This window comes from Maylandia zebra, linkage group LG1, assembly GCF_041146795.1.
Source record: "Maylandia zebra isolate NMK-2024a linkage group LG1, Mzebra_GT3a, whole genome shotgun sequence".
Taxonomy (NCBI): domain Eukaryota; kingdom Metazoa; phylum Chordata; class Actinopteri; order Cichliformes; family Cichlidae; genus Maylandia; species Maylandia zebra.
In genome coordinates, this window is record NC_135167.1 from 14,426,048 (window position 1) to 14,452,003 (window position 25,956).

A 25,956-nucleotide genomic window follows, 5' to 3' on the forward strand; every position below is an offset into this window, starting at 1 on the left:
CTTATGCTGCATTTCTGTTTATGATTGATAGAAATTAGGGCATTTTGTACATGAATGCATCATCTTGGGATCCAAAGAACATAAGCACTGTTTATCAAGGTGCAATAACATTAATTAGGAACACAAAGGCATTCAGTAATTAATCCACAGTGTATGCTTGGGTTGGTTGGCCTTATTTATGAATTGTCAGTTTCACCACCATATCTCTTTCAGTGTGTTTTATTCTTGTAGAAAGCTCTGTTCACATGGAGAGAGAAAACTGCTCATCACACCTACAGATTCATATTGTGGTGAGCAATGGTGAGTGGTGGGACATATTTCAACAATGAATAGTTGCAACAACAAAAAAAGGATCTGATTCTGCCCTGATACTACCGATCTGTCCAAAGTGTACCCCACCTCACGCCCTATGGTAGCCCTATGGTAGCCCTATGGTAGCCCTATGGCACCGAACCCCCCTCAACCCTGATAAGCAGAAGAAAATGAATGGATGGGTTGATGGATCTGATTCTTTATGTAGACATTAAAAGTAAATGTTTACAGAGAAAATAATACATAGCAATTATTTATCTTTTAATCCTTTTGGCCTGTAGCACCTTAGCCTTACTGGGCTTACTTGGATTGTTTTGGAATTTACATTGTCTGTAGGTTGATTTGGGTTGCAAGAGAGAAAACGATTTTTAAAAATGCTTTTAGACAATTAACCTTCCTTAATCTGAACAAATGCTAAATGAATGATTGAAGTTCACCAAATTTATGTCCCAGTGTCATAAGTCGTGTGGGAAATTCAGTAGTAGCTGAGCATGATGAAGAAGAATTGTGAGATAAATCAGATACCAATAATATTAAAATTGTGAACTCTTGTCCTTCCTCGCATGGACAACCAGTCACACTGGAAACTTTCATTTCTTGCTATTAAATATAGTAATATATGAAAGTAGAGGATGCACACATTGGCTCAACATATACTTAGAGAGTCCCAGCCATAAAGACAGAGAAAAAAAGTGGGGAAACTGACAAGTTAAGTATGTGTCTGGGTGTCATTCTAAGTTAAGGCCCAGTCAGGATTACAAGGACACACATGCAGACACACATCTGTATCAATGTATTTATTGGAGGGAAAGAACTAGTTGTTCCCATTGCTCTCCAATTTATTCTAAGGACTGTGACAGCTCATCTGTTTCACTAATCTGCTCTTAGACACTTTGGCTGCTAAAACTTCTACTGCATGTCATAATACCCTTAATGAATGTTTTCATGCGCAATTAGACTCTGGCCTGTGTCTTTGTGTGTATATGGACTGGTGTAGACTTGGCAGAGAGCTGTTATTTTGAACTAACTCGCCTGATAACACCACAGTCTTTGGAAACACCCACCTTTATTACCTACACCAAGGAGGTTATGCTTTTGGTAGCGTTTGCATGCACGTCTTTCTTTCTGTAAATGTGATAGTGTGAAAAATCTTAAATGAATTCTGATAAAAGTTCGGTTCATGTAACAATCTATTAAAATTTGGCCTACATCCACCAAGGTCTGCAAGATTAACTTAATTATTTATTGATCAACAGTTGACAGCCTTATAACTTTGAAATTATGATTTTTACAAGTGTTGCGTGTATTGTCAACATATAGAAAGTATCATGTCACACGATACTTTAAAGTAATGTGCAATTTTTGTACATTGCACTTTATGTAGTCCTGTGTTGTCTACTATATGTCATATGTAGCAGTATGGTCTTGGAGGAAGGTTGTCTCGTTTCTGTGGGGGGGACACAATAAACCTTTGGTCAATATATTGCTATATATATTTTTAGAATGAATAGAATTTCTCCTTTTAAACATCTGATAGTACAGGACTTTGGGCAAAATCTGCTGTTTGTTTAAATCTGACTTAATACAAAAATCCTTTATAATGTTAGTTAATATTATGCGCTTAAAATAAATGTAGAAGTTATGACATGTTATCTATATGTTATCTATATGACATGAAGAAGGCCTTACATGTCATATAGATACAAGCAGATTCACCACACTCTGTCCAATTTGCTTCTCCTGGTTTTGGTTTTGTCTCTGTACCACCTAGAATGGCAGAGAAAGATAGAGATACGCACTGAAGGTTACTATGTGTACATGCAAGGGAGCGTTTTATGCACCCTTTTGTATGCTCTCTGCATGTGTTTGTGTGCACCAGATTACATGCATTTATGTGTGCTTGTCTGTATGTGTGTGAAGGTGAGGCAAGGTTGTTATGCAGGGGTGAAGTGGACACCTCTATGGTAGCCCTCTGCCTGCTGGCACTGGAGGCAAAAGGGCACAAGACTGGCATCAATTACATAGAGAGAAAGGTGTGTGTGTGCATGCCCATTGTAGATTTTTTTTAGCCTGAAATTAATTAATTAATTTAACATCAGTGGTTTAAGTTAGTGTGTAGTGTGGTCCAGCTTAGTGGTGAGAGCAAGGCATTAATAGAAGCAGGGTTAGAGGTTTCATTCCCATTGGAGCTTGGAGATATGAGAGCTAAAAATGCATCCGGCTAGGGTTCTGCAAGGTGCTTTAGATTTAAAAAAGAAAAGAAAAAGCTTTTCAACCTTGTTAGAGTAAAAGGAGCTGTTTGTTTAATTCGGTCTTATTTAATTCAGGTTTATCGGTATAGCGCCAAATCACAACAATAGTCAAAGTATTCTTTACTGTAAGGTAAAGACCCAACAGTATTCTGGAGAAAACCTTAACAATCAAGCAACCTCCTATTAGAAAGCTCTTTGCAATGGTGAGAAGGAAAAACTCCCTTTTAACAGTTAGAAACCTCCAGCAGAACGAGGCTCAGAGAGGGGCAGCTATCTGCTATGATTATCTTCAACTTTCTTACATTTTAGTGTGGTTCTGTATCTGCCCTCTTGCACCATCATCTAGGTGTCACAAGTAGCAGGGAGAGGAAGCAGTTAGTAGAGGTTTATTCCCAATAAGAGAAAATGTGTTGGAGAAATTTCAAGCTCAACATGGCCCAAACTTAACCTGGTCACAATTCACTGGTGCATCCATGGCTTCTCAGCGAAAACAAGAATATCTTCTTTATTTAGTCTCTAACTGGGCTAAATATAAACAAGGAAGAATTTATTAATTTCTTTTTTAAAATTTTGATAAAACAAGAAAAAACTACATTGAACAGACCATTTTGAGGAAAAAATGTATTTGATTTGTCTCATTTCAGCATCTCTCCATTTTTTACAGAGTAAATTCTCAGTATGTTCTCGTGAATGTTTTTGTTAAAGGGATCCACTTTGCTTTTTGCTCTGAAAGAAAAAGTCTGAGAATTATGGTCTTTATTAAAAGGTTGGTGTGTCACCCTCTCTCTCTTTTTTCCTCTTTGTCTTTTTTTTTTTTACCAGAAGATAATTTTCTTTTCCTCCCTTTCTCATTCTCTCTCGCTACCTCATCTATCTCTCATTCTCTCCCCCTTTCATTGTCTTCCCTCTCCACCTTCTTTGCCCTTCCCTCTTTCCCTCTCATTTTACTCACACACAGTCTCTCCCTCTCTCACTCTCCATCTCCCTGGGGACAATTTTCTTTTCTTAAATAAACTGTCATAGCTAGTGTTAAAATATGGGCCTTACATGGGGTGAGCGCGGCAAGGCAAAGGCATGGGGCCCTGGGATGGTATAAAACATGGATAATATGCTGTGAGAGGTAATTGTATCTTTTAGCGCTGAGATGAGTAGAACAAATGTGTCTCCTCCCCATCTTTTCTCTCTCTCTCTCTCTTTTCCTTCTCTCCTTCTTTTCCTATCTCTTCCTTTACACACTTCAGCCGTGCTAATATGATAGAGAGAATATTGGCCGTACATCAGAGCTGCTAACAGTTCATAGTGAGTAAGGGCAAGCATAGAGGGGGGATGTGGGACTAAAGAGGGTGGGAGAGGATTGGAGAGTGAATAACAAGGAGAGGGAGGGTGATAACAGAAGAGACGGACTGAGAGAAATGGAGAGAGGAAAGGTGAAAATGTGCCTGAAGATGCAAAAGTGACATGCTGATGACACACAAAGTCAAAATCCACTTACTGATTTCACGTTGCTTGTTTTGCGTGTGAAGGGTGAGAACAGGGATAGCTTGGAATATGGAATTAATCAGTTTCCAAAATATTAAGTTAAGAAAGAGATCTGAGAGCATCTAGTCACACAACACCATGACAAGGCCTCGGTCCCTTTGGTTCAAATGAAAACTTGAACACCTACTGTCTTAAGCTTAATTGTAAGTTAGCCAGCTGGATCCAATCAAGTAATCAGATTTTGATTAAATGAGCTCTTAGGAGCTCTCGCTTCTGCAGAGAGACACCTCTGGCTGCTATCTCCATATCATATATAGAATCAATACATTTTCATGGTAATGTGAAAACATTACTTTGAATTTGACAATTTTAAAGTCACCTTTGGTGGAGGTTTTTTTTTTTTTTCCAATTTTGTCTTCTTCTTCTTAGTCTTTGTTGACCTGACCCAACTGCTCTTCCTCTCTGTGCCCCTATTTTTTTTTTGTTTTTTGTCCTTTTTATCTCATGTCTTTTACATGATGCTCAACTGTAGAATTTTGACAGCACCCAAGCATTACGTTATATTGAACTTGATTCTGTTTAACTGATGGTGACTCAAAACCATCATCCAGCATCATTAGTTTTAACCATTTAAAAACTATTACTATTACTAGGCTGTTTAAATAAGACTGAGCTATAAATAGTAATAGTTATATATTTTTTTCCTTTTATATTGACTTGAATCGCAGTATCTTATGCTAAATATCTTCACCACTGGAGTTACTGGGACTCCTACTTTTGCAACCATATTACATGTGCTCTAATCATGGCCATTACTCTTCCGTATTCACACCAGTTTATTTTATTCTTTGTAATTTTAGTTGCTTATTCCTTCCTTCCTTCCTTTTTTCCTTCTTAATATTAAGAATAATTTTGCCACATACATCTCCTTTCTGGTGATGCCTTTATATACTTTACAAAACATCTCCTGTTATGTGTCACTTATTCTCGCCTGCTACTTTTCTCTAGTCAACAACAGTATTGTTCTCTCATTCACTAAACTCTTCACTCCAAACTCATAATATCTCTTGTTATTTCTCTTTCTCTCATTTTGTTTTTTATGTCATTCTCACTGTCTTTATTCTTTATGTCTCTGTCTTTATTCTCCTCCTCCCCCCCCCCCCCCCCCCCCCCCCCCCCCATTGACAGTTTCACTGGCTGTGGAATGAGGTGTGTTATCAGTGAGTGGCATGTCAGTCAGTCACAGGGCAACATAGCCCAGAGGAGAGATGCAGGGGGAATAGAGCCTGGTGAAGTAGGATGTGTGGGGGCTGTGGCAGGAAGTCAGGGATTAGAGGAGGTAGAAAGAAGAGGATGAGGTATAAGAGGAGGAGACAGTGAAGCATAAGCTAAGCAACATGATTGGATTGTCCAAGAAACAAAAAGAAAAGCCAGGAGAGTATAATTCAAGTGAGCAGGGTGGAGAGATCAGGGTAAAAAGTAAAGATTTAAGGTATAAAGAATGATGAGAGCAAAAGAGTTGATGGGAGGGAAGTGTAAAATGTGGGAGAGGGGTAAGGTGGGATTCTGTGTGAGAAAGGTCAAACAGTAACAGTGCAGTGTATATAAACTAGTGTCTGTGAAAAACTTGCATTCAAACACCCATGTGCTCATGTGTACTATCACGCTCAGCTCTGCATAAAGCTTAGCATTCCTCTAGTTGTTAATAGAATAATCTGACAGCAGTAAAATAGATTTCTCTCTTAAAATACTTTCTTTTTTGAATCATCATACTTTTTATGCTATGCCCTACCTTTGACCCTAAGCATCTTAGGGCATCAAATACATGTTAGCATCAAATACATGTTCTTTTTTATAATAACAAATATATATATAAGCTATGGTAAGGAAGGGCTGCTGACCTGAAAGATAGGATAATGGTGAAGCTGGAAACCTAGACTCTCTGTAGCCGATTACCAAGACTATGTGAAGTACCCTCTGAAGGTCTACTAAAAGATGTGAATGCAGCAATACTTAAAATCCCTACTGTGACCATCCCCCAAACCAACCAGCTGATCTATACACAGCAGCAGTCCTCACAGAGATGTTTGGCTGTAAGATGAACAACCACAAGGAGCAGTGTCCTACATGGAGAAGGAGACTAGAGGCTAAGGTAGCACAGAGGGAAATTAGCCAACTATCGAAGCTACAGAAAGGTGCGATGAAGAAGGTGCCTAAGAAGTACAGTAAGCTGCCCATATCTGAGGCCTTGGAAACTGCCAAGGAAAGACTCACAGCCTTAGCCAGCCAATTGAAAAGGTATACCAAAGAGATAGAAAGCAGGAGAATAAACTAGCTGTACTTTGCTGAACCATCTAGGGTGTACTCTCAGTGGCAGGGGAACAACATGAGAACAGCCCCACCAAGGCTGGAGATGGAGTAATACTAGAAGAGCATCTGGAAAAATGATGCAACCCATAACTGCAATGCTCAGTGCTAGCTAGTGGAGCTAGGAGCAGACCACAGCAACCTCCTTGAACATGGCCCAGTATCCATCACAGTGGCAAACATCCAAGAAAGGGTCCCAGGTATAGATAATTGGACAGCACCAGGCCCAACAGGATTCACACCTATTGGCTGAAGAAACTGACTGCACTCCATGAGCATCTGGCAGCACAAATGAACCAGCTGCTAATCAACGAGAGACACCCAGAATGGCTAACTGACAGCCAGACAGTCCTGATCCGCAAGGATCCCCAGAAGGGAGTGGGCCCATCCAACTACTGGCCAGTAACCTGCCTCATACCACATGGAAGCTCCTGTCAGGCATCATAGCGGCTAAGATGAACAGGCACATGGGTCAATACACGAGTAGGGCAAGTAACTGGAATTGGCAAGAATAACAGAGGGGCAAAATACCAGCTACTGGTAGACAGAGCAGTCGCTCGAGATTGCAAGAGCACCACCAACCTGTTCACTGTCTGGATTGACTATAAGAAATCCTATGACTTAATGCCCCTCACGTGGATGGAATGCCTAGAACTATACAAGATCAACAGGACCCTAATAACTTTCATCAAAAACTCAATAGGGATGTGACAAACAACACTAGAGGCCAACTTCAAGCGAATTGTACCATCAAGTGCAGGATCTACCAAGAAGATGCTCTGTCTCCACTGCTCTTCTGTACAGGCCTGAATCCCTTCAGTGAGAGCATTTGCAAGACTACGGATACCTACTACAGAATGGAGCATTTGTCAACCACCTCCTCTATATGGGTGCCATCAAGCAGTATGCCAGAAGTGAACGAGACATGGATTCATTCATCCACACAACTAGGGTATATAGCAATGACATCAGAATGTCATTTGGACTGGAGAAGTATAATTGGATGGTAACAAAGAGAGGGAAGGCCGTCAGAACTGAGGGGAATGAACTACCAGAAGGGAACATTGCAGATATCAAGGATAGCTACAAATACCTGAAAATCCCACAGGTAAATAGGAATGATGAAGAAGCCACTAGTGAATCCACAACCACCAAATACCTGCAGAGGGTCAGGCATGTCCTGAAGAGTCAGCTGAATGGGAAGAACAAGATCTACCCCCTGATCAGGTATCCTGCTGAATACAGAAGGAGATAGAAGCCACCAACATCAAGACAATAAAGCTCCTGACCATGCATGGAGGGTATAGCCCCAAATCCAGCACCCTGAGACTGTATGCTAAGCAACAGGTCGGAGGTTGAGTATTAGTGAGTGTCAGAACCACTGTCCAGGATGAGACAACGAATATCCATGATTACATCAGGAAGATGGCCACAACTGACCATGTGCTTAGTGGATACCTGAGGCAGACGAACCCCGAGAAAGAAGAAGAGCAAGGAGAAGAACCCTCGTGGAAGGATAGGCCCCTTTACGGTTTGTACCACCGGCAGATAGAAGAAGTGTCTGACATTCAGAAATCCTACCAGTAGCTGGACAAAGCTGGACTGAAAGACAGCACAGAGGCACTAATCATGGCAGCACAGATACAAGCTCTCGGCACAAGATTGTTAGAGGCTGGGGTCTGTCCCACCAGGAAAAATCCCAGGTGCAGGCTGTGTAAAGATGCACCTGAGGCAATCCAGCACATAACAGTAGGGTACAAGATAGTAGCAGGCAAAGCATACATGGAACGCCATAACCAAGTGGCCGGAACATCTGTGCCAAGTAGTGATAGATATAGCTATACTGATGGATAGCAACATGAGGAAGAATAAACAGGGGAAGCTTGAAAAATACCAAGGCCTGAGAGAAGAACTTGAGAACATGTGGAGGGTGAAGGCAATAGTGGTCCCAGTGGTAATTGGAGCACTTGGTGCAGTGACCCCCAAGCTAGACGAGAGGCTCTAGCAGATCCTAGGACAACATCTGAGATCTCTGTCCAAAAGAGTACAGTCCTAGGAGGGTATAATAGATTTCAAAATTCTGCCGTTTTGCTCATGGTTTCTGTATCATGATGAGCTAAACCTTTAATCTGTGACAGCTGTCTATTTGTAACACCATTTTGAGTATGGTAGACCATACTCAAAATAGTAGACCTTCTAAGCTACAGCCATGGGGTGGCAGAGCAGGTCAGCCACTAATCAGAAGGTCGGTGGTTCGATCCCAGGCTGCCTCCTGGCTGCATGCCAAATATCCTTGGGCAAGATACTAACCCCATGTTTGCCTACTGGTGGTGGTCAGAGGGCCCGATGGCGCCAGTGTCCGGCAACCTCGCCTCTGTCAGTGTGCCCCAGGGCAGCTGTGGCTACAGTGTGTGAATGTGTGTGTGAATGGGTGAATGACTGAATGTAGTGTAAAGCACTTTGGGGTCCTTAGGGACTAGAAAAGCGCTATACAAATGCAGGCCATTTATATAATCATCTAAAAATGTAAAGTTTATATAAAATTAAGGAAATTTGTCTTTCGTTTATTATTTTTGTTTAACAATGCTTCTTGGCAATAAATCCTATACCATTTGAAAGCCTGTTTATTTTCCCCCTAAATGGTGTCACATTTGTAAGGAAAATACATTTGTGGGTTGACCAGCAGAGCTGAGCGTGTGGGTTGCACCGATGAAAACTACCAATGCCAAACATCTTATTTTGTTGTTGGCTTCTGGTACCCCAAGTGATGAAAATCAGTTGCCTTATTAGTGCTGTTCAGCAATGAATCCATATTGTGCCTATGACAGTTGGATCGTAGGATCAAAGTGTGGAGAAGACCCTGATTGCTCCACTGATAGGGTACCAAGCTTGGTGGAGGCAATGTGGTGGTGTTGGACAGAATCTACCTCACTGGAAAAACAGGCGTTGTCATCATTGGAGGCATTGGAGATATCGAGATGAAATTCTTCAATCAGTGACAGTCCCATATCTCCAAAGTCTTGACCTCAACCCTAGTGAGCACTTGTGGGGTCAGCTTGGGTGTGCTGTTTGTGCCAGAGTGATGGTTCTTCTACATGCTGCTCAGGCCCCCGTATGTTAAATTTCCGATATGTCTTTTTCCTCTGAGACATCTAGTCATCCAATCCAGTGACACCAAAATAGCAGAATAGGCTGTTTGGCATTGGCAGAGAAGAGTTGACAAGTTGTTGTTTTATTTTACTCAACTCTGTTGCTCATTGTACACATGCATTTTCCTTACATATGTGGCACCACTTAAGGGAAAAATAAACAGGCTTTCAAGTGGTAAAAGATTTATTTCCAAGAAGCATTAATGACAAATACAGCACCAAGAGAATGACAAATACAGCATTAAATATGGAATATGTGCAGTGTATATATTTCAAAGGGACATGTTTCAATACATTGCTGATAATTTTACATTAAAACAGGGGTTTTAAACTTTTTTTTATCATGCCTCCCACCTGCACCCCCTGCAGAAATTGAACCATACCAGAAAAGAAAGAAAGAAATAGCAGGTTAAACAGGTAATATCACTTGAATGCATGTGGATGTGATGTAATGAATATTTTACAGCTGACTTTTTAAAAAACTTTTTTTGCTGATCCTTATGTTTGGTATTGGTTGCAGGTATTATATTGATATAAAATGAGAATTATTTACAATGGGTAATGTTTTTATATGACCAGAATAGCAACTTTGAGATGTTTTTTACTAGTACTTTCTTAACTGCCTTTACTTTTGTGGCCCACAGCTGCGAATTCAGCTTAGGAGAAACACTGCTGTCCACACTGTGTACTGACCCATGGCTTGGCAGGAGTGTGAAAATCGAGAAGAGCTTTAGTCAAAATGCCAGTATACAGATCACTAAAAGCTTTCCACTCAGGGTGTTTCTGGGCTTTTAGAAAGGCTTAGGTGGTACTGTTGCCAGTGGGGTGAGTTTTGCGCCATGAAAGGGCGCTTAAAACTCCCAAAGAGGGCAAAAAATAAATATCACAGTTAAAAAAAACTATTTAATAAATGTAAATTATGAAAGTCAGACTAAAGAGCTATAGAACTCTTTGATATATGTTTTAGGGGAAATATAGTACCTGGAAATCCTTTAAGGCCAACTAAACTAAGGCAATCAGTTTTACCACTGCAGTGAAAATGGGGATAATACAATGTAAAATAAGAATAAATAAAGAAAATGTGCTGTTTCTGTTTTATTATAGTTTAATTTTCATCTAACATCAACTGTGGCATTTTGATCAATGTAGCAGAAGAAGCAGTTTTCACACTGAAGGTATACAGGCCAAAAACTAATGATGCTTCTGCAGCTATAAGTAGTTGCATGGACCACAGTTGGTGCAGAGTTTGAGTTTTAATATTCAGTTTAGTTTAGGACTGAAACTTGCTGAAATCATATATCTTTACAGTTTCAGCTTTGATCTTAATGTGGCAGTTTGAGTTTGCAGGATAGGGAAATAAAACCCATAGTTATCTTTTCAACCAGTCTTTGTAACCATTTTACAATTAATAATTGTTATAGTCGAAAAATTGGTTAGTCGCTTTGTTGAATAAATTGTTATACAGTATAACCCTGGGACATTCAGTTACAGTATGATGCCAAATCAGGTAATTGCTATTCTTGTAAATACATAATTAACTAAAAATAGTAGCTGCTACTTGTGGATTACACTGTATAAATGGATATGCAAGTAGTGGCAATACCTTATGGTGCTTGTCCTCTGTGTAATAGAAAGAGAACAGGTAGAGTTTCAAATGCATCTTTCTTCTGGACACAGTCCAAATGAGACTAGTTATCAACACAAGAATTCAAGAAGTCCTTTTTCTGTTTACCCATATGCTGAAAGAACTCTGAAGTTACACTGGCTAAAAGAGACGAAGAAAGGTGGAGGAAAGGATGAGGTAAAAATACAGATGGGCAGGGAAAAGGAAAACTGGAGAAAAAGTGTTTGTGAAAGCTAACAAAGGGGAGTTGGCTGTGTTTCAAAAGGGCGCATGGCGGCTAAGGAGGATGAAGTGCTTCAGGATTCATTTACATCAGGCCTGACAACTGCCTCACATCATCCCAAGAGCAACACAGCTCTGGCTTAGAGATTCCTAAAGAGGGCCCTTCTTCTAGCTTCCTCTCTTACAGCCACGCTCAGACTTTTCTTTCTCTTCCCCCTGTCTCTTTTTCCCTCTTTTCTTTTTTTCCACTCCCTTACTCTCCTGCGCTCTCTCTTGTGCTCTCATGCGTTTGCCAGTCTTCAATCAGCTATCATGAAAGTGTCTGTCTGGGTGTCTTAACTATCCTCTGAGAGGCAGACACTTGTCTGGGCCTGCCTTCATCCCCTAAAGGCGTTTTTTGACTTGGACTTATTTCTCTCCTCACACCTTTTCAACTTCCCTAAAGAGCTGACAACAAGTGAGAACGACGGGGCAAGATAAACATGAGGGGAAGAGACAGGAAGGGAGATGAGAGGAGGAAGTCATCAAGTGAGAGGGACGAGAAAGTAAAAATGGTTTTGGAAAAAGGGTAGAAAATGGAGAAAATGAAAATGAGGTGAGGAGACTGAAAAACTGAAAAAAAGGTGAAGGAATCAAATGACCTCATGAAGAGGAGAAAGGACAAAGCAAGGAGGACCAGAGTGGAAGAGACGAGAAAGATGAAACAGGAGAAGGAGGGCTCTAGTAAGACAGAGACTGTCACGTTTATCAGTGGTCCCACAGTGTGTTTCCCAAACACAGGATTTGGAGATTGCAGTAAAGGGAGAAAGTGGGACAGGACACATTAAAGTTTTTTTGGTGAGCGGAAGAGGGGTGGGTGGGTGTGTGTGTGAGGCGGGGATGGGGGAGTGATGTCCCTTTTTTGGAAGTATCTTTCTTTTCGCCTGGGTTTGATGTGAAAGCGAACTGGTCCTGCTTTGACGGTGTTGTCTGCTGTGCAGTTTTTAATATTCATGCAGCAGATCAGGAAAGGAGAGGGGAAAGGAGTGGAGAGGAGATTTTTGGTCAAACAGAAAGCTAATTTGCAGCTGAGGCAGTTTAGCCTGAGGCACTTTCTGCTACTGGGGAAATGAGCTGGAAGATTAGCCGTATGTATAATTCACACACACGTAGTCACACACACACGCGCATAGATATGCACTGATGGTGTTTGCACACACTTTTGCACAAAGATGAACAGGCGAACACAGAGCAGCTGCCGCTTTCTAAGATGCTGTGTTACAGTAGTAACCTGCTGCTATGTCTGTACAGCTGCATGTGCCCTTCTGGCCACTCCCTGCAATAAAACTTTTAATGTGATCACTTTTGCACTGTCCTATATATAAAGCTTGGTGTAAAATATACATAGACATTATTTTAAAACATCGGTCAGTTTTCGTTTCTCAATCAAATCCTCAAGCTACTACTAGGTGTTTTTCATTTTTTTAAATATAACTCAGTTATCTGAGTCAGCGTAGTGTACTAGTCACAGTTTTGTGACACTTTTGACATTTTTGTGACCCTACCCTAGTTAATATACACCAGGGGGCTCAGATTTGCAGTTTTGTCATCTTCTACAACAAATGAAATTTAAAAAAACAAACACAACACTACATTTTCAGAAACATTTGTGGCTTTTTTCTTGTTTGTTTGTTTTTTTGTTATTTGTACTACTTGAACACTAAAGTAGCCCCAAATGAGATGGCAGTGCCAGCAGTGGCCCACAGCTTATTTAGGTTTGAAACCCCTCATACACACAGTTCACTGCACAGAGCTGTAAACATACAAGGTAAATATAAAGAATGATTTCATTCTGCTCATCAAGGATATATGTATCTCCCTTTGATGGAAATTGCAGATCCATGACAGACATGCAAATCTTTTCCTGGATGGCCTCAAAGAGGATGGAACACCATTTGACACACAACAACTGACCACCAGGCTTTCTGATGTCAGTGAGGATGGTGCCATGTGGGTGGGACTCAGCTCTAAGGGTAAATATGACTGTTTTTTGTTTTTTTAAGTATTTTGATTTGGGTTGTTTTTTTTTAATACATTTTCATGAAATGCATTTGATAAATTTCTTTACTTCAGCACCACATTACAGCCAGATGTTTTAGATGCTTTACTTCCTCTGTTGTGTTGTTTTAAATGTCTATGATGTCCAAACTGTAAAAACACTGCTTTAAGAATAAAGAATAAGCTTCACCTTTATTATCTGAGCCAGTACCACCATCTGGGTTTTTTTTCAGTCCAAGAAGAGAAAAATTACTTCTTAGTTTATCATGTCAGTATATCTTAATATGGTGTCAATGACTGCTTCACCTTTATTTTCCTCCGAGCCTTTATCCTGCTTCAACTACACATCTGTGATTGATTTGTAGTGCCTCCGAGCTGTCTAACAGTCAATAGCAGAGAAATTGAGAGAAAAATGATATCCGTTCATCTCCAGGGTGATAAACGAGTGTTTTTCTTCTCGTTTATCAGTCATTGATCCGTAGTTCACAGCAGGTAGCAGCTGATCAGCTGAAGATCACAACAGAGAGGATGATCAATGCAAGTGATTGGCTTGAGGGAGTGAGAGAGAATCAGAGATGTTGTGCGTGTGGTAGACGGAGAGGGAGAAGGGTTGTTGAACCCAGAGGCTGTGTCTAGAATTCTTATCAGTGGATTGATTATGTAAATACTGATCAGATGTATTGATTAACAGCTATGTCTGTTTTTGGATGGGAAAGTACTAACCGAAAACTGTAAGTACAGCGAAAAGATCTTTAAAGGCCAACTACCAACTCAAATGTTGTTAAGGAAGTGTGATCACTTGTCAAGAAAGTCCTAAATCAGCTGTTAATAATACATTATTAATAACTTTAAGGAGCTAACTTGGTGCAGAGGTGTGAATAATATGTGTCCATATGGTACTGAAAATCTTTATCATAAATCCGTGTAATCCCTAAGATTTTCATGAAACCAAACCAAGGTTTTCCTCACTGTTCAGGGTCAGCATTTTTCATTCAGCGCATTTACATTGGCTAATTACCTTGTTTTTATAAGCTAAGGTTTTTATAATAACAATGAATCTTACTACTCTCTTTATCAAGAATTTTGGGTCGGGTTAACTAACAAGTATCATTATGTTTACATAATGTTGATATCAATATGTATTTTAAGTATTAGTTCTAACAAGTTTCAGTCCTAAATCTGGTTCTAATGTAAACATATTAAAAAAGGTTTTGTTTTGGGTTTTTTTTAATATTTTATTTTTTGCTTTTAAATTAAACACAGCATGCTTATACAGATTCAACTGAGGACAATTACTATATTTAGCATTTGTGAACTTATAAGCATGAAAAAAGGAAAAAGAAGGAGAAAAAAAGAAGAAGAAAAAATTATAACAATATTAACTAACTAAAGAGTAAAATAAAATAAGAAAACTCACGCGGAGTGTGAGGCATGAATTATGATCAGTTAATTTTTAAAAATTCTAGAAATGGCTGCCAAATCGTACAAAAACTTGCCAGTTTCCCCTTTCGACCAATTTGTATCTGTTCCACCCTAGCCACAGACACCATCTCATTAATCCACCTTTTAAAACACTGTAAAAGAATACGTTTCTTTGCAGCCAGCATACCCATTGTAATTATCTGTTTTTGTGAAAAGGAAAAAGATTCGATTGATGCAAATGATCCAAGTATAGCCAGTCTACCATCGAGTGGCACTTTTTTCCTAAATTGGTTTGAAAACCACGTAAAAATCTGGCTCCAAAAAGCTTTCAAGACAGGGCAATGCCAAAATAGATGTGCAAGGGAACCTTCACCGATATTACATCTGTCACATAAGGGGGATACAGAATTATAGATCCGTTAAGTTTAAGTTTAGAAAAGTGTAATCTGTGAATGACTTTAAACTGGATTAGTTTATATCTGGTGTTTATTGAGCCTTTCTGAATATTGGACAAACAATTTGACCATTGGTCCTCAGACAGAGGAACACCGAGGTCTTCAGTCCGTGTATTCTTAATTCGATCAGAATCAACTGGGATTGTAAAGCACTTTAAAATCAGCTTTCCGAATTATATCAAAGTAAGTATGACTTAGTGGCTTCAGTGAAAAGTCTGAAAAGTTTTGTTGCACAAAATTCATTATTTGAAGAAAACGAAAAAAATGTGATTGAGGTAACTGAAACTTTTGTTGAAGTTGAAGAAAAGACATAAATTTGTCATCTATATAAGTCCTCAATGCATTTCAATCCCTTTCCTCCCCATTCTAAAAACACCCTATCCACTTTACCTGGTTTAAACAAGTAGTTATGTATTATTGGCATTCTTACTGAAAAGTCAGGTAGTTTAAGAGATTTTCTAATTTGACTTAATATCTTTAAGGAGTGTTTAACAACAAAATTACGACTGATCGAATTATTAGAAGAACCCGTGTTAGAAAACAATAAGACCGGTAATGAGGCTTCAGATACTTTTGCTGCCTCTACCTGGAGCCAGATCGGAAGCTTATCATAACAATAATCAGTAGGCAAACCCCACTGCCAGTGCAATAGAGCTCTTGAATTTGCTGCCCAGTAATAATGTCTAAACACAGGAAGACCCAACCCCCCACTGGAAGTATTTTTTTTGATATCGTCTTTGAGCTTGTCCAGCATTTCCAAAAAATTCAATTTATAGAGGAGTTTGGGATTTTTAGAGATCTTAAGGCCAAGATAGGTAAAAGATGTAGTCACTAATTTGAATGGGAGTGAGCTGAGAAACTTTGGGCATAGATTATCTGTTATTGGCATAAATTCAGATTTGTCCCAATTGATCATATATCCTGATAATTTCCCAAAGTGTTTAATGCAATTTAAAAGATTAGGGAATGAAATTTCTGGTTCGGAAAGGCAGATCAGTAAATCATCTGCATGCATATTAACAAGACTTTCAACATTCCCAAATTTAACTCCCTGTATACCAGGGTGGTTTCTTATGTTAATGGCAAGGGGCTCCAGAGCTATATCAAAAAGAAGCGGTGAGAGGGGATCCCCCTGTCTCACTCCGCGTTGTAATTGAAAGGGGGAGGATTTATCTGCGTTAGTGAGAATGCAGGACACCGGACACAGATAAATCATTTTAATCCAATCCCTAAAATATTCCCCAAAACCAAATTGTTTTAGAGTCTCAAATATATAAATGGCCTGGTAAATGGCCTGTATTTATATAGCGCTTTACACATCCAGTCATCCACCCATTCACACACTGGTGATGGCAAGCTACATTGTAGCCACAGCCACCCTGGGGCGCACTGACAGAGGCGAGGCTGCCGGACACTGGCGCCACCGGGCCCTCTGACCACCACCAGTAGGCAAACACGGGTGAAGTGTCTTGCCCAAGGACACAACGACCGAGACTGTCCAAGCCGGGGCTCGAACCAGCAACCTTCTGATTACAAGGCAAACTCCTAACTCTTGAGCCACGATTGCCCATATAAGACCATTCAATCTGATCAAACACTTTTTGGGCATCCAGAGAAAGTACTGCTGTTTTAGCCTCTTTTCCATAACCTGAGTAAATTGTATTTAATAATAAACAGACATTATTGAATGACCATCTACCAGGAATAAATCCTGTTTGATTAGGATGTATAATTGTTGAAATATGTTTGCTCAATCTTGTAGCTAAGACTTTGGTTATGATATTAAAAACTTGCTTGGTTGCTGCTTTCTTCTGTGTGCATATATTGGAAAAAGGAATGGTGGCAAACTGCTGTAAGCTGGTTAAGGAATGTTTGCTGTGTTTGGTATCCTGGGACTTGTAGTATTTAACATTGGCTGGTATTGCTGCAGCCAGGACTGTCACTGTTATTTAACCAGTAAGAAATTATGGACTCAGAAACGTAGTAAATATGATAATTGATGCTTTAATCTACTCTATTAAAAGACAGAGAGGAAAAACACATACCTGTTATGGCCTGTTATTAAACTGCCATCAGTTGTTATACCATAAAAACAAAGAATAAGAAGAGAAATGGCTGTAAGTAAGTTAAACACACAGAAAGAAGAGAGAGACACACAGAGAAGAGAGAATTAAGGCTTATACCTTGCATCATCCCAGTAACAATAGGAAGAGTGCTTTTCAGAGGAAGGCATAATCCCATTTCCACATGCTAAAGAAATCCTCAGCCAAAGCCTAAGGCTGCACAACCACACACTGATCTAACACACTTACATCCCATAACACTTCCTCACTTTCCTTCTGTTTTACATGCACATGCACCCTCCCAAAGCACACACACTCAAACACACAATACTGTGGTTGGGCCAAACACACCAAAGCCTCTCTGAGCAGCGAATACAAATACACATACACACATACACAAGCATTTGCACACAGACACTTTCACAGGCAAAGCTAGACATGGCAGGGGTTCTGTCGATGTTTAGAGACGTTATCCATCTTCTAAGAGTTATTGTCGAACCAGACAAAAGTTGGTTGGATACTAAAAGACTCCAGCCTTCTTTTTTGGACAGATTTCATCTTCTTATGTTCTGTCCAACATTGTCACATATGTATGGTTATGTATGGAGAAGATGATGTGTTTGAACTTTACTGTGCTTATGTGTTTGATTTCTTTGTCTTTGGTGTTCAGTCCAGTATGTCCATGTGTGTTTGATGTATTCCAGCATATCTATGCTTGTTAAAGACACTTTGAAGCTTGAGAGGCTGTGTCCACAATTTTTTAACTCTTTGCATGAGATAAAATGTTTTTTGTTTGTTTTGCCGATATTTCTGATAGAATGTATTAAATATAGTAATATCTGAGCTTTAAATTGGCAGTGAATTTAGTTCCAGTCTCACTGTTGATAAGATTTCTTCCTTCAACTTGAGCCATATGCAGGAGATAAGCAGTGAAGTTCTGCTCAGTAATAGTGCTATCTGCAGCCAGCCTGTGATGGTCTTTTCTGCTAATCTGTGTCATTGGCAGCTAAAATCATGTCTTTCTTTGCTGTAGACAGTAGAGAAAACTCCTTTGTTGCTTCTGCTGAATCTCTCTGTGTGAAACTAAACTTCAGATCACTGTGTTCCTGTGTTTGTACTTTTCAATATGAGCCATAGTTTACTGTTTGCTGACTTCTTTCTGTTTACTTAAACCATTAAGTTAACTTTTCCTCCTGTTGCTGCTTCAAAATGAAAGCTTTCTGGTTGCAAACCAGTATCCGTCGCTATGTTTGTGGAGCGTTACTAGCGTTGCACATGTGATCTACCTGATTTGGACATGGTCTCTTCCTGTTTCATGAGTAGATCAGCTTTAAATAAGCTGGGAGGAACAGTACTAACAGTTGTACTCACATTAAAAGTACTCACATCTCCTAGTCTAAGTGACTGGGAACTTAAATTTTTTTTGTTTTCTCTATTTATGAACATTTATTGTTTAAAAGTACTATTTTTTTAACTTAATTAAATTAATTTGTCATTTACAACTTTATGGCCTTACAAATATCCAGTTTTTTATAGTTCAGAAAATAATTCAAGGTGCAATATGCAACATTTATTTCCAAACATCCTCGTAATACCACGTTGTGTCTCCAGAGGTTATGGTGAGTCACTCCAGCAGTCAGTCTGGACTCTGATGAAAAAAAAGTAGCAATACAAAGTAAACAAGTTTTTCTTTTTTGATGCAGTCTATGATTTTGACCATAATAAACTACTGAGCAGTAGAACTGAAAGGTGAGACAGCTGACTAGCAATTGCTTGTTTTATGTACTCCTCGATCTGCCACCACAATCACTACAGCTACCTGCAGCAATTGTGTATCATACATTTTATTATAAAATTTATATTTTATATATAATTGCCACTTGGTTTTATATTGCACTGATTTAAGTACCTTTAAAATCAGTTGTAAAATAAAACACGCATATCACAGCAGAAGAGCTGCTGCATTGTAGCAATTAATGGTTATCTTAATATATTAAACTAAAGGGAATTATTGTAAAAAGCCTGGATACATGCTCTTAAGGTTTCCACAGCAGGTTCATACAAAGAGTGTCCAGTTTAGAGTAAACAATCATTAACCAATTAAAGCCATGCTTTAGCTTTAGCTGCTCTCTAGTGGAGACACGTAAAGACTGGCAGATGTAGTTCGGCTTGTACTGTGAACGTGGCCATTATAAGCAGCTGTGGGCAGCCTCACTTAGCTGGTATCAAGAACCTGATAAGATAATCTACTAAATACTGTGAAATCCTCTCACTCAGTGCCTTCGGTGCAAACCCATTAACACCTTCTTTATGTCATTTCCTACTCCCCTTTCATCTCTCCAGGGTCTAATCAGTTCATTGGACGAATGCAGGACTTTAGATTCTATCCTACCACTTTGACTAACAGGTGAGTTGGACAGAAGGAAGCTGAGAGACAGGTAATGACTGGCTAGTGGGAAAGGAGGGAGGAGTCATAAAATGACCACTGAAAATTAGTTTTTAGGAAAAGAGCTATGAATTATAGCACATACGAAAAGCATTCAATGTCTGTTTAGAGACTGAATAAAGAAAAAAGATTTAGAAATCGTGAGAAATACACAAATACTGAACAGATTAACATAACAAGGAAGTAGAAGTGTCATAAAGTGTTAAAGTGAAATAAGGAGGGGTCTTATCATTGCATCTTAAAATCCATACTGCTTCCAGAGGATTTTCCTGAGACTTCAATACAAAGCAATTAGTCTTTTGGTTACCAGTGATGTACTCCACACAGGGAGCAGCTGACAAGATTAGAGATGCACTAAACAAAAGGCTGAAGTTTCAAATTATGGCTTTGATTAACCAGTTTAAGCTAAATGTTTAGTCGAAAGGACATTAACAGGTGCTTTGAGATTTTTTCTTAAAATGGAAATCCATCAGATTTTTGTTTTACAGCGTTAAGTATATATATAAAGCAGTTATATAGTTTAATTTAACACAATTTAATAAAGAATGCTGTTAACTTATATTTTGGTTTCAATTTTGGTTGTTTTCTTCTTTTTTCATATCCCCAGTTTAGTCTGCATGCAATGACATTCTGTGTTCAGAATTTAGGTTTAATGTATAGTTTCTTCCTTTACCAGGGAAATAGTAGAGCTGTATTCAGGAGTCCTCCCTGAGCTCCATGTCCAGTCTGAGTGTCGATGTCCTCCCACTCACCCAAGGGTGCACCCTCTAATTGAGAGGTACAGTATCACAGTTTTTATTTACTCTGTACATTTTTTCAAAACTGAATATTATAGCTGGAGTTACTTTGTAATACCAAAACTAATAATAAATTAGTTTTCCTCTATTTAAAACACTAGTTTTATATTATGCTACCGTTAACAGATATTGTATCCCCAATGCGGTTGAGGACACCACCAATGACAGAGTCTTAAGACTGAACCTTAATGCCCATCCACTAAGTTATATCAACGATCAGGACATGGGTACCACATGGGTATCTAAGATCATGACTGCACAGGAACTGGATGAAGGAGTCACTATTACAGTAGATTTGGCTAATGGACAGTACCAGGTAATGCACCTCATTTCAGCCATGAGCCCACTATGTTTTGAGAAACATCCAATTTAAATATTGTAATTTATTTGTAATTTTGGCTTCATTTGGCAAACATGAGACTGTTTTTGAGAGTTTCCCTTATTTTTCCCGTGTTACTGTACTTTTGCAGCAACTATGACAAAGACTGTACAGACATCTGCCTGCACAGAATCTATAGGCCTGGTACCAAATGTTTTTCTTTTGTAGTTTAAGACCAGACCTGCTGTCTGGCTACACTGAAAGGCTAATTCATTCAATAATTTTCATCAGGCACAGCAAAAGTATTGGATAGGTGCATCAGGTTTACTGTAAACTTATTTTTACTTTGAGATTTAGTGCTTGCTATGGATAGTCTAAGTAATGTGATGACCTTATAAGAAATCATTTTATTTGAACAGTCAACTAAATGCCATTGTTGTCTAGTATAAATTTGAAAAGCTGCAATTCAAACACCACAATATGTATCTGCACTTGCACCTGTGTGTGTGCAGTGGACAGTTCTGTCTAAGCTCTTCAATGCCACACACACAGAGGGGCAGAGAGGGAGAAAGAGAGGAAGACTGCTAGATTTTGGCTCTGTTGACGCTGGGGTTGTCAAAAGACTAATTCCTCTTCTCTCTGAACTGTGTATGTGAGTGTGGGCAGGATTTTGGGAGCTGTCCTGATGTGGTCGCCCAACTCAAGTCCCTAGATAAAAGCCACTCTCTGAGGTTTCAAGTATTTATGTTAGTAAGTGGGGTGGGTGTGGGGATTGTGCCGTAGTGGTGGCTTAGTCCACTCCCTACTGTGTAACCCAGTGTCCCAACCCACTCTGTAGTTCTAGATAACACTTAAAGAGAGACACACCTACTGTACACACAGGCACACACATGGTTTGTATGTGATAAGAGACTACTTCTGGGTGTCTTTTTGAAAAGGTGGAAGTGATGGCTGTCTATTTTCTGCTAAAGTCCTTAATTATAATTTAGATTGTTCATATTGGAAACTCAATAACGACTTTGAACAAAATTGCATTGTTTTAATCTGAACACAGATACAGATTATATTCTTATGTGAGCATGAGTTGTTGAGTTCCATGTTGCATCAGCAAACTGGCATTTTCCTGTGGTGTATTGGGGTAGCTTTGATATCTTAGTGTCTGATGGTATGCCCCAGTGGGAGGAGAAGAACAGTAGAGGGAGTAGAATGAATGACTTTACCTTGTCATGCTGCTTTTTTTTGAGGTTTGCTAACTACTTGCTCAGATGTATTTGTATTTAGCTGAATTTCCCTTTCAGTGCGCAAATTACAAAAAATGTAATTATTAACATTTGTTAAACACGATGCAACAGAGCACCTGACTAATGTCTTTTAGTGTTTCATTTGTTATCTGTGAAAATGCAGAAAATTAGTTATACCTTTTAATATAGCACGGTGCAAGATGACAGAATTTTTGTGGCAAAAACTGAGGCTTCACCGTGGTAAGCTTTGCTAAATGCTTTCAACTGTATTAGAGTCTACAAGTGAACTGGTGTTCCAAGTCGTATTCTGTTCACGTCAACTCTTACGCCTCTCTCCTTCAGGTATTTTATGTTATTGTTCAGTTTAGTGGCTTCATGCCTGAGTCAGTTGTGATCCAGAGAAGAAAGGCTGACCTCACAGACACTGAGAATAACACCAACACAGAGCAGTCATGGCTGGACTGGCAGTATATGGCCAGAAACTGCAATGTGTTTGAAATGGAGAACAACAGGCCTTTACTAAGACCGGACTCAGTCAACTGTTTGCAGCTGTCCAGGTAGGTTGGATGAAAAGTTCATATTGTTTACTATAAGGAGAGCTTTTTACAGGAAAGCTCAATATCTATTTTTAGATGTTGATAACTGAAGTGAAATTAATTGTACTGCCCACTCCTCATAAAACCCTTTGAAAACCTTCTGAACCATCATAACTGTGTCCCTTCACAGAGGTAAAGGGACACAGGACACCAGGAGGCAGAATAAAAGTCCAAAAATGTAAATCTGTAATTCAAAAGCAGGATCTGATCATATCCAAGAGATCAGTCAACATAGAAAATAATCCATAGGGGCAGGCAAAAAGCAGTCAATTAAACAGTCTAAAAGGTCATATACAAGGAGAACCCAACAAATGAAGTGAAAAACAAAACATTGACAAAAAGTGCAAGACACTGTAGCAAATCAGAAGTGTAACATAGGAGATATATATATACAGGGCCGTGTGACTGGCTAATTGAAAACAGGTGTGAAGGACAACACAGGTGAGACTAATGTGGGCCTGGCATATAGTCATAAAGGAAGGAAAATTAACAAATACAGGAAGTAAAACTGACAATTTCAAAATGAAACAGGAAGTGATGCAATAGAAACCCAACATCATGAATAGGCTCAACAGCATTATAAGTGCTTACATATTTTTTTCAAGGACTGACCACGTAGTAGTGTTGGTCCATGAAGAATGAAAGAGCGTAGACACATATTTACTGGGTTACATCACATTTAGTTCCATTTCTTTTATTATGAGCTTGATAAATACAGCAGATAACTTGTTGAATAATACACATGTAGTAAATTTAAATCCATGCATTCAAAATAAACTAGGCCATTCCTGTTTTGGGGCATTTTTCCTAGTGCACAGGAAATTGCTGGCTGGGCTAGATTAGTATATTAAGAAATACAAACACATATAAAAATACATTTTTGTATACATGTCTCACACGCTGTCAGTTGGCAGTGGATGTACAACTGGAGTTGGAACATAGTCTAACATACACCGTCGGACTAAATCTTGGCATAGCTTCTCGCATCTGGGGCTTATTTGGCATTAGACAGAACAAGCATGAATAGATCACATGTGGCCATTACTTGTTTTTTTACTTGACTTGGCAAATTATATCACATACAACCTTTAGAGTTATTCGTATTACAAAGTTTGGCATGAGATCAGTTTGAATATGTATATAACTATGTTGTTTATTCTAGTATGCTTTTATCATGCTAGATTGAATTAATCTTACAAAACATCTGAGTCCATTGGAGTGTTTGGCTGGATACATTTAGACATGCCTTAGTCAGTTTAGATAATCCTTAAATCGTGTCATTACGAACAGGTAAACAATTATTTTTCTTGATGAGACACCAAAAAAACAAAAGGCAAGTGAGAGGTGGCACAAAATGATTTTGGTAGAAACTCTGATGTGAAGTTTTTTATTAGGCATTAATGAATTGTGTTGTCATTTTGGCAATTCCTTTGTAAAGGCCTAGATTTCTTTCATACTTGTATATTTACATATCAGTAATATGCAGTTTTCTGGGTTATTCATTATCTCATTAGTAACAACTGAAATATTGCTACTAATCTACAAGGATCTCAAATACTGTAGATTGTTTAATACTAGAATTTTATGACAGTATTTTCTTGCAGCCTTCTTGTTTATTGCTATGAACAAACCTTGTCATGTTGCTGGCAACACAACTTAAAACACTGACATTCAAAGATGAAGAGCTTTTGCCCAATGCTTCTCCATATAGTGTTTACAGAAAGATTTGTAGACTTTAAAATGTAGAAGTAACTGTTCTCCAGAAGGCAGCTTTAGGATTGTACTCTATTACTTGGGCCTCAGACCAAATTTGGTGTTTGTGTTCTGTAGTTTCCTGGTAGATGTAATCAATCAATCAATCAATGATTTGTTAGTGCAGCTTTGTTTGTTAGTGATATAGATCTAAACAGTGCTTTACAGCTACTCACAAATATAAATTTTGATTATGTGATTGTGTTTTTATTTTAAAAAAAATCTAATATTTTCTTGGGTTTTTTTTTCTAATTTTGTGTAATGTTTATGTGCATCAGTGACGTGCCCTTCTCAGGAGGTAACATCACATTCAGCCTGCTGACCCCTCAGCCACCCCTGAGGCCAGGTTACAATGACTTCTACAACACACCTATCCTACAGGAGATGGTACAAGCTGCCCAGGTCAGAATACATATGAGTGGACAATACTACACCAGAGCAGTTGGAGTGAACCAGCGACATAGATCCATTGGCATCAGTGAAATCACCATCAGTGGCAGGTGAAAATTTATAAATACTTATGCAGGCAGGCTAATGGAGATCAAGTAATTATATGGATTTGTAAATCATTGGTAGAGCATAGAAACTAAATGACTGGTAAATGTGACATTTGTATGATATTTCTGGTAAGCTGGCATCACACTGAATTTAGAAGTCCTAGCATGTTTTTTTGCAAATTCACAAATTAATATAGAGGACTACTATAAGTGGCATACTTCTAATTGTGATCCTGTTACATCCCAAATTTTACATACTTACGTGGCATAATTGGTTGAAAGAACTATTTAACTATCTTCCCAGTGTTTCTTTGTAAAAGTGAGTGAGAGCTTATATTATGACAAACACAGACCGCTGAGTTTCAGCAGAGCTTTCTGAGAGTAATTGTGAACACATCTCTTCATTAGACTGACAGAGTGACTGTTTTTCATGACTGTGGTAATTATAGGATTATGCAGGAGGCAATCATCTCTAACTCTTTCTCCCCCTCCCCCTCCCTCTAAGCTCTTTTAATTAGTAGCTTGTTACAGTGAAGTAGGAGAAACAGAGATTTAGCTGAAATCTCATCTGTGCATTCTTTATCTCTTCCTGTCTCTCACATCTTTCATTCTTCTTCCATCTCTCCACTGTCGTCATTCTTTATAGAGCAAGTAAATAAGTATGTTGAGAGGAATCATTTTAGCATGCGTGTTTTGTGAATGTTGGCTTTTTTAAGCCCTGTATGTTAGACTTCTCTTAGATTATTGTATTGCATTACATTGTAGCACAGACATAACAATCCTATATTACAATACATCTAAATACAGAAACATTATCACCATGGTGACAGTTTAGAAACCCCAATATTTTTCTGTTCTCTGTTGTAGAAATAAAAGAAATATCTCTTATCTTATATTTTTGCAACATACTGGCTATTATTATATAC

At 38.8% G+C, this 25,956-nt stretch overlaps 1 protein-coding gene across 7 annotated transcripts in view; it reads left to right on the top strand.

The window, feature by feature from the left end:
- ush2a (Usher syndrome 2A (autosomal recessive, mild)) overlaps positions 1-25,956 on the top strand; it is a 215,815-nt gene that overhangs the window by 16,822 nt on the left and 173,037 nt on the right. For all 7 annotated transcript variants that reach the window (XM_076881888.1, XM_076881902.1, XM_014413372.3 and 4 more), the window contains 6 exons: positions 13,282-13,417; positions 19,726-19,789; positions 20,505-20,606; positions 20,752-20,941; positions 22,528-22,742; positions 24,812-25,033. In XM_076881888.1, the coding sequence (XP_076738003.1) occupies positions 13,282-13,417; positions 19,726-19,789; positions 20,505-20,606; positions 20,752-20,941; positions 22,528-22,742; positions 24,812-25,033 (929 nt within the window). The remainder of the gene's footprint in view (positions 1-13,281; positions 13,418-19,725; positions 19,790-20,504; positions 20,607-20,751; positions 20,942-22,527; positions 22,743-24,811; positions 25,034-25,956) is intronic.